Source organism: Callospermophilus lateralis, chromosome 17, assembly GCF_048772815.1.
Source record: "Callospermophilus lateralis isolate mCalLat2 chromosome 17, mCalLat2.hap1, whole genome shotgun sequence".
NCBI classification, from domain to species: domain Eukaryota; kingdom Metazoa; phylum Chordata; class Mammalia; order Rodentia; family Sciuridae; genus Callospermophilus; species Callospermophilus lateralis.
In genome coordinates, this window is record NC_135321.1 from 45,348,567 (window position 1) to 45,358,123 (window position 9,557).

Below are 9,557 nucleotides of genomic sequence, written 5' to 3' on the forward strand. Positions count from 1 at the left end.
GTCTCTGATGCTCTTCCCATGTTCGTTATGCATGCAAAAGTTTAAAAAGTCTTCACATTCTCAAAAGCAGAAGTTATATTTATTAGTGACTTTCTTTGTAAATTGAGCTGTTTTCTGAGATGAAGAGTTTTGTTAAATGGCCAGAGCCTGCTACTTTCCTATGGCTTTGGCTTTTTGGTATTTCCCTTTAGCCCTGTGTGCATGGTTTCACTCTTCTCTCATAGCCTATGTTCCTGCCTGCTCTTGCCTCACCCTGTGAGGTGTCCCAACCGTCAGAGAATCCAAGGGGCTGGAGAAGAAAATGTCCCAGGATCCTGGAACCCTTGACCCAGACTCCTTGTCTATGCTCCTGCCAGTCAGAAGGCAGCATAGTGAAGACAGCCTCACTGGCACACAGCCCTCTTTTACAGAGCTTGGACAGCATAGGACATTGGCAAAACTCCAGAAAACGTCCCTACATTCCCTGAATCCCTACTGAGTCTTTGTAGACCAGTGGCTTTCCTTCATACATTCATTTCTTTTCTCGTCTGCTCTCTCTCCCTTTCCTGTCCATCTCCCTTCCATTGATTTCTGAGGTTCCTGAACATGTGCTGTGGGAAGCTTTTATCATCAATTTTGTCTGTTTTTTAAATCATGATTTCACTGAAAGTGTCTCAATCCATGGTTTAGATTTGTTAACTGTGATGTTGGGAATATAACTAACCTTCCAAAGCCGTGAGTTCTTTATGAATACCTCTATGGTAATATCAGCTCCTCCTGGACCTGTTACATAAAGACTGAATAAGCAGAGCACCTAGCTCTGGCCCACAGGGTGCATAGCCAAAGGAAATGTTAGTTTCCTTCTCAGCCTAACATCTTTTTAAATTCTCTTTTTATCAGATGCATTCAGGATCCCTACTGGGTTTGTGTCATTAATGAGTTTAGTTAAGTGCCCCAGGATGTAAAGTTTTATTTTTCTCAGAATGTTGCCTGTGTTGGCTGTGTCTCCAGTGTATTAAGTTCCTCAAAAGTCAGGCATTTCTTGTAGTTCTGCATCCCAGTGCTGAGCATTTAGAAGGTTCACAGTAATTATCAAGTGAGTTATTTTGTCTTTAAAAAAATCAGAAGTTTTAAAAACATAATGTGGTGTGGTACAGATGATTGCTTGATGGTGCCTTGATGCGGATGACACCGTGCAGCACATGCAGCTCCATATACACAGTACTTGCTCGGTCTTTCCCAGGTGTGAGAAGGTGAATATATATGGGTTAGAAAGTCATTGTGTTGCAGATACCTGGCAGTCTTGCAGATCCGTCTCTTGCTTCAACAGTGTTTGGATATAATGGCCCCTGAGCACTCTCATCCAACCTGCAAACACCTTGCATTCTTTTTTCCAGTCACAACCTCCAGGACCATCCAATCTCCCGTCTTCTCCTAGTACAGCCAACACTGTGTTTTGTGGTTAGTTCCTCATTGCTGACCCACCATGACCTCCCAAATTCATCAGAATTATTCCACCAAGGTCGAGGCCCATCAGCCAGCCATCTGATCTGTTTACATCTGCAGGTCTCCTATACTGAGAATCTCCTGGGAGAGGATGTGCAGAGGCCTTATCAAGAGGAATGAGTAAAATTCTGGTCTAAACCAGGTTCCTTTGTATCTTCATGCCCTGGGCTGTGACCATGCAGACCCCCTGTCTCTTTGACTTCTGGAGAACCACTTCCTGGGTGAGACAGTGGAGCTCTGGAGGAGGATGGTGGCTGCCTGTCTTTACCCCCACGGCCAGCTGGGAGAGCAGCTCTTTCAAAGGCTCACCCTGGAGCACAGTCTGCCAGCACCGTGAGCATGCTCTGCATCCCTGGCGCGCTCTCCCAAGCCTCAGACCAAATGAAAATAAAACTTTTTGCAGAAATAAAAGAAAAAAGTCATGGTGTCTCTGCCCTCCTGCAGTGTACTTTCTAGTGGTATGCAGTAAATGGTGTTTATTTCATTATTCATAAGTGTATGTACATATCTTAAAACTTCTTACTTAAATGTTGCTCATTGCTGGTTTTCTAGATGAGCACTTCTGAAGAGTCTGATGAAATGCCAATGCCAGATTCTGAAAGTGTATTTGTTATCCCTGGAAGTGTTCTCCTGTGGCGAATAGCCCCACGGCCTCCAAATTCCGCCCAGGTGAGACCAGCCTTGCTGGATGTGGCCACATTGTTTATAGCCAGCTTTGGGGATGCCCTTTCCCAGGCAACACTGAGACATGATCAGTTGTTCCCTGCTGGCCCCTGTTTGCTGCTTTTCCTCCTTACCCAGAGGCCCAGCACACTCATGTCATCGTCCACCCTCTCTGGTGCTGGCTGGAAGACATGTAGGGTGGGACCTCAGTGGGCCTTCTTTATGTTACTTAGGCATAAGGCTGGCCTCTGTCAAATATAAACTGATGAAGCCTGTCAGTGTAAACCTTCCAGACCCAGCCAGGAATGAAGGAAGATGACTGTTGATTTTGCCCATAGTTCTGAAAGTTGATAGAGGTTATTGTGAGGTCTGCTTTGAGACCAGTACCCACAGATGGTTCAGAGTCAATGAAAACTGTTAGGCATAATTTGAGAAAGGAGTAAGGGGTCACTTTCAAATCAGCCTCTTTCAGGGCTTTCTGTTTGGTGTCATCATGCCTTGGTATATGTTAATTTGATCATTTTGCTTCTTGTCAGATGTATAATTTTACCAGCTTTGCAATGGTTTTGAATGAAGTTGACAAGGAAATGGAGAGCGTGATTCCTAAGACTGACTGCAGGTTACGGCCTGACATCAGAGCCATGGAGAATGGAGAAATAGGTAAGAAGCGTCTACTGCTATAACTGGTACAGTTCACTGGGTCATTTGTTTCATTCCTGGTGATTGTTAGCATTATTGGAGTATTGGCATTTTCTTGGAAATTCAAAATTTAAATTTAACTTGTTTTTAAATTTGAAAATCAGAAGTTGTTAACTGAAACTCAGTCACACACCCTAATCATTTAATATATTACACGTGGCTAGAGGCATTGTCTTAAATTTCAGAGAGAGAAATTTAGCATGTTTGTCAACTTTGAGTTGTAGTCTAATTACATTTCATAATTCACATAGCATCTTGTAAGCCTCAGAGCATGGCTTCTGCCAGGCATGGGTGGTGTGGGCCTGTAGTCCCAGCAACTTGTTTCTTTTTTGGTTGGTGTCTACCTAAGGAAGAAGGATTGTAAGGGCCAGGGCAGCCTGTGCAAGTTAGTAAGACCTTGTCTCAAAATAAAAAGGGGTGGGGAGATATCTCACAAGTAGAGTACACCTTGGTTCAATTCCCGATATGGGATGGGGGAGCAGGGGGAACATTACTTCCCTTGGGTAATTATTTAAAAAATTTTTAAAGTGTTGCTTTTAACATGGTGGTTCTTCAAAAGGGAAAAATCCCTGTCCCCCAGGAAACATATGGCAATATCTGGAGACTTTGTCACATCTGGGGAAAGTAGCACCAGGGCTGGTGCTAAAAATCCTGTCATGCACACAGGACAGCCACTGACAGTAAAGAATCATCGGATTCAATGTGACAGTAGTAACAAGGGGGAGAAACCCTGTCTTAACTAGTCTGATTGTCTCCAGTGAGACAAAGCATCAGCATTCTGGAAAATTGTTTTAATTTTTTATGAACAGAATTTGAATGAGTTCTGTAAGGTCTCACTAAGAATTTAAAATAGTTTTTCCATCCAATCTTTCATTGAAACATTTTAACATAATTTTTTGGCTTTATGAATAAGCAAGGGGTTTTTGGTAAATGCAGAGGTTATTAAGGGCATAAGCAATCAAAAGACATGAAGGCATTTTGAGTGCCAACCCCACCTTTCCTAGCCTGGGTATATAAGATTTTAACTTCATGTTTGACATGTTAAGATTTTAACTTCATGTTTGACATGTCAAGAACACTAATACACACAGAGAGTGGTTGTCCATAAAGTTATTATGCTTATCTGTGTGCCTGGCATTCTTTGTGTAGAGAATAAATGTTTTTATTTAATATTCTTGTTTTAGACCAAGCTAGTGAAGAAAAAAAACGGCTTGAGGAAAAACAACGAGCAGCCCGTAAAAACAGGTCCAAGTCAGAAGAAGACTGGAAGACGAGGTGTGTACCATCTTCAGTATATGACTGAGCCCTCTGGCAGGCTGCTGTGTGTATGAGAAGCAGGGGTTTTAGATGCTGTGAATTGCTGACCCTGCTACGTTGTCCTTAGGATGGAATCTTGAAGGAGCTCTGTGAGGTCTCACTAAGAACTTAGAATACTTTCACATTTATTCAGTTTTCCCACCTAATTTTTCATTGAAATATTTTAACATAATTACTATGAAAAATATTCAAATGTTAGACTAATTATTGTTCAAATTATTATCAAAATATTATTCAAAGTCATTTGAATTTAAGTATTAAAGCCAAAAGAATTGCTCATGTGACAAAGAAAAATGACTACTGGGAAATTAAATTTAAAATATTCCCATACAATTATCATAGATAAGGCCCATTAAACTTAATTTTCTTCCTTATCCAGCAAACCCTGTCCCTTATTATAAAGGGAAAGTAAAATACAGAATTATATTTTGGCATGAAAATAACAGCTATTTGCTCATATATGCAAGAAAATTATAGGATCATTTGCTTATACGTATATCATGTATCATTGATATTTAGACAGTATCTTTACTTTTCAAACATAAGGGATTTGATACATAAAGGTAGTAGGATTTGTTTAAAAGTAGCATCTTGTATTCCATTTAGGAGTAGAAATATTTTTTAAATCAGGAGTTATTTAGTCACTTGGGTTGAGCAGTAAAATCACTTATAAATAGGAATAGCATAAAAACATTTTCTACATAATTCAGTGTTACTAAGTAAATGTTAAGATTTAATATGGGCATAATTTTTCAAGCATCCCAAAAGATATTATTTGGTCATCTTTTTACATGGTACAAAAAGATTTTAGTTTTAGAAATGATCTTGGGTGTCTAATCCAGTAGGTTTTGTTCTTTTTTGTTAACATGAGACTCTTCTTTGCAAATGAAAACTCACTCTATAGATAGGAACACATGCAAACCAAGGTGCTGTGTGGGCAGGACCTGGGCCACTCCTCACTTTCTCCCATCTGCACATACCCCAGGTCCCTAGAACTCTGGAATACAGTGTAAAAATTGCTTATCTAGAATTCCCTTCTTTGTATTGGAGAAAAGCAAACAATGGTATATTTCATTTCATTTAGGAGCCATGTTTAAAGGTACACAGCTGGTAAGCAGCAGATCCAAGACCAGAGCCTTCACCTTCATTAGTCCTTTAGATGAAGCCCCTTTGCTGTGATCCCTTTTGAAAATATGTGATACACTTTATCACATATTTTTTTCTAGAACGCCTTTTCTGATCCCATTTTTCAGTTATATCATGTAAGCAAAAATCCACCAAGTATTTTTACTATCAGATGAAAGTCTTTAGCATTCCAAAAGCAAATATCTGTAGAAAATTCATTAGAAGCTTGAAAATAAAAACTAGAGCTGCGTGGGAGGGCTGTCATTTTGAGGCTTGCACTTGGTTGCTTCCACAGGGCTCTCAGCCTCACTGTTCTTATATGAACATATTGGTCTTTGAAATAATCCTGCCCATGCTTTGTCAAGATTCCATGCTTTGAGCTCCTTTCCAGTGGTGGTGATGAGATTTTACATTTACTGTTTTCAGGACTGACCACGTGTTTTAAAACACTTTGGCTCAGTTTGAATGTAGGTAGAAGTAGAACAGTTTTGTCAAAGAGCATTTTCTTCTCTTCTTGAAATGAACCCAAAAACTCACTTTAATGTGACCCACATTTATCCTTACTAAAATCTAGAATCCCTGCTAATGTTCCTTTTGCTCACTTGAAGAGAGTTCAGGCTGCAGTTTTTTCAGGCTGTATGTATGTGAGTCCTGCTGAGGAGGGTGGCTGCTTGTGGTTCCGGCTTATTTCCTTAGAGAAGCCCCCAGACTTCAATAGGAAGGCATGGAGAAGAGGTCAAGGAACTGGTAGGAGAGACAGGAATGGCAGAGGGGCAGGGTGATGCAACCAAATAGGTGGTAGTCTTTCCATAGCATGAGCATGGTGTGCAGAAATATTTTTTATAAATGTTCTTTTACTGATATAGACCCCTGGGCACTGTGGACTACATGGCATCTTTCCCTCCTCTTTCCTCTTGCCCACACTTAGTTCTGAAGTATAAGATTTAGAATTTTCTGTGGGAAGGCGAGGGAAGGGGTGTTGTAGCAGAAGAAGGCCTTCTAGACACAAGTGCTCAGAATTAGAACTGGAGGTTGAAAGACTCCCTGGCCCCAACATCAGGCTGTTACTCTGGAGGGACACATCTTTAGCGCAGGGTTCTGGCTAAACTGTTCCCAACAACAGAAAAACTCTAAAGGTAGGATTGAAACATAGTCTTTGGAGAAATTTTCCTAGAAGTTTGTGAACGTGACCATCCTTTGCTATTAATATACCATCCTGTGAAAAGTCTTGTTACAACTTTGACAACTTCCCCTGTTTAAAGTATGGAAGTATTCTAATGGCATGAGGCTGGAGCTTGATTAACTTTTTAAGGTACTTTGGCTTACCCTGATTTTGATTTGCCTACTTATGTGCTTGGCTTTTCTAAGCCTGACTACCAAAGCAATTTTACTGCTTGGACTTTTGAAACCCAAGGGAATATAAACTTTGTATTTTATATTAGATAAAAAAATGTGATAATAGTAAATAACGTATCCTGAGATTTTTTAGTATATCTAAAGTCTGATGACCCATATTTTAATCATTTAAAATATTCTTCTCATTAGAAAAACAAGTCCCCAAGGTTAAATAATGTATGTAATATTTAAAGACATGGACATTTACTGTAGGATCCTTAAAGGAATTAGCCTAATATAAAGCATTTTTTTTCTTTTAGGGTTTTTATTGTTAATATAATGATAATAGTAATACCAGAGTCACCAAACAAGTCTGACTTCACCCTTGTTTAAATATTTGTAGAAGCAGTTTTTTTTTTGTTGTTGTTGTTGTTTTTTGCAAAGACTGGCAAACACATAGGAAACTGTTTTCATAAATGCCATGCTGGAAACTAAATTGTATTTATAAAATGTTATACAAATTAAACTGTGAATCTTTTGAGCAAGTAGTTTTACATTTCCATATCTTATAGAAAGCTGGTAGTGTGTAAAATGGGTAAGAAAAAAAAGGGCAAGAACATGATTAGGACAGTTCTTTCTAGAATCAGGTCTGGTTAAAATGTTAAAAGCTAAATGTATCCTAAGAATATGTATTTGCATTGAGGCAATTTGCCCAGGAAGATTTAGACTAACTTCAGTGGATTGTGTTTAGCATAGTATACTAGGAAAATCATGGTCTTTAAAATCAAACCTAGGTCTGCTATCAGTTACTAGCTTGGGCAGCTAGCATTTTTATAACTGCTCTGACATTTAGTTTAAAGTGAAGCTTTGACGGGGGACCAGGGTTGTGGCTCACCTAGTGTATGTGAGGCCCTGGATTCGATCCTTAGCACCACATAAAACAATAAACAAAATAAAGGTATTGTGTCCAACTACAACTAAAAAATAAAATAAAGTGAAGCTTTGCATTTGGACTCTGAACCAGGCATCTCACAACATTGCCTTAGGTGTGTTAGAAAAGTTTACTTATCCTAATTCCTTACTTGAGATTGCTTATAAGAATGCCTTCGAATGGAAGGAGCAGGACCAGAGGATGAACCAGTAAGACAAAAACACTTTCTAGCTGGGCCTGTAATACTAGCTGCTTAGGAGGGTAAGGCAGTATGATGCAAGTTGGAGGCCAGTTTTGCATTTTAGCAAGACCCTGTCTCAAAAGAAAAACTAAAAAAGATCATGGGTATAGCTCAGTGAAGCTCTCCTAGATTCAATTCCCCAATACCAAAAAAAAAAAAAAAAAAACAGTTTCTAACAACCCTATTAGATCCTACTTCAGTGTGGAAGAACTGTATTACTGATTGTTGTGGATTGTAACTCTTTTGCAGATCTCATTACCTCTTTTGAAATATTCTGCATGTGTTCCCCTAGGAGCAAAACAGCATCACATCTTCAGCCATCTCTGTGTAAAGCCCTCTCACAGTGCAAGAAATTCTACAAAAGGGAAATAGTACTGCAAGCTAATGAAGCCACAGATACCCTGTGATGTCAGACTATTTCCCCTATAAATTTTGTCCTTTCTCTTTAAACAGGTGGTTCCATCAAGGTCCTAATCCCTACAATGGAGCACAGGACTGGATTTACTCTGGCAGCTACTGGGACAGAAACTACTTCAATTTGCCTGACATTTATTAAAATGTAGACAAGTCAGGGTGTTTGGCTAATCTACAAATAAGTCTTAAACCTATGTTTTTAAATTTTTTCCCTTGGTTTCTACTCATCTTAAAAACAAAAAAACAAAAACTCATAACTTGTATTTTACCCAAGAAAAATAGGGCATACAGTGATAATGGTGGTGAGTCTTAGGAAAAATGCATAGTAATTTTGCTATCCAAACATACTTATTTGGAATACTATTTTATAAAGAGGTAAGAGAAACTGCTGGAGAAGATGCTTTTTCTGGTTGCTATTGCCATATTTACTGAAGGTTTATATGTAAATGTAACTTTAGCTTATGGAATATATCATAATCCCAAATCAAGTTATTTTGAATATTTTTATGCTGTCATGCTTGAATGTTTTAGACATAACTTTGAAATGTTTAGAATTCTCCTATACAATGTTTATGTGCTCAAATGTAGAGGTTGTCATTTTATAAAATTGATAAGATGGCTTTTATTCATATTAATCCTTTCAACTTTATCCCTTCCCATCTCCAAAAAGAAAAAAACAATGCCTGAATATTCAGAATAGGTATTCCTGAATTGAAAATTCTAAACTGGAAAAGGTACTTCATTTACTTATTTTAGTGCTCTGATTTTTTTCTGTAATCATTGTTATTAGAGATAAAAATGTTTAAATTGTACGTTTGAACTGAAAATATGTATAAAATAAAAATCTAGCAAGTCACAAAAATTCCCTAGACATAGATTTTAATCACCATTACATAATGACAAAACCTTTTTAAGTGCAACTTCTAGTGGCCAGTGCCACCAGAGAATTTAAGCTGCACTCATGTATTATAAGTATCAAACTATATAAAAGGAGGTCTTGTGCATTTCAAATTTGCAAGGTACCTGTGTACTTAAAATATGTATGGAGACCTACTGTACAGTAGTTTTGCCCCTTTAATTGGGGTACATTAATCTTATAGTATTTATCCAAACCCCAGACTGAGATACTGATCCAAGGGGCCTTAGGTAGCTGCCAGTAAATTATTTTAACTGCATCTTAAAAGTTAACAAAGTGTTATAATGAAATAATCTGATGCTAATAAAGACTTTAGAATGTTCCAAAAGTGTGATTCCTTTTAAAACATACTAATGCTGCCCCTTAATGGTATCCTTTCACCAAGGCCTAGCATGCACAGTGGTATGGTGCTGTTGTTTGCATTCATAGGA

General features: G+C 38.4%; 1 protein-coding gene across 4 annotated transcripts in view; it reads left to right on the forward strand.

The window, feature by feature from the left end:
• Osbpl1a (oxysterol binding protein like 1A) overlaps nt 1-9,454 on the forward strand; it is a 206,631-nt gene extending 197,177 nt beyond the window's left edge. For all 4 annotated transcript variants that reach the window (XM_076837292.2, XM_076837290.2, XM_076837293.2 and 1 more), the window contains 4 exons: nt 2,038-2,154; nt 2,685-2,808; nt 4,032-4,122; nt 8,250-9,454. In XM_076837292.2, the coding sequence (XP_076693407.1) occupies nt 2,038-2,154; nt 2,685-2,808; nt 4,032-4,122; nt 8,250-8,352 (435 nt within the window). In that variant the 3' untranslated portion in view covers nt 8,353-9,454. The remainder of the gene's footprint in view (nt 1-2,037; nt 2,155-2,684; nt 2,809-4,031; nt 4,123-8,249) is intronic.
• The last annotated feature ends 103 nt before the right edge of the window (nt 9,455-9,557 follow it).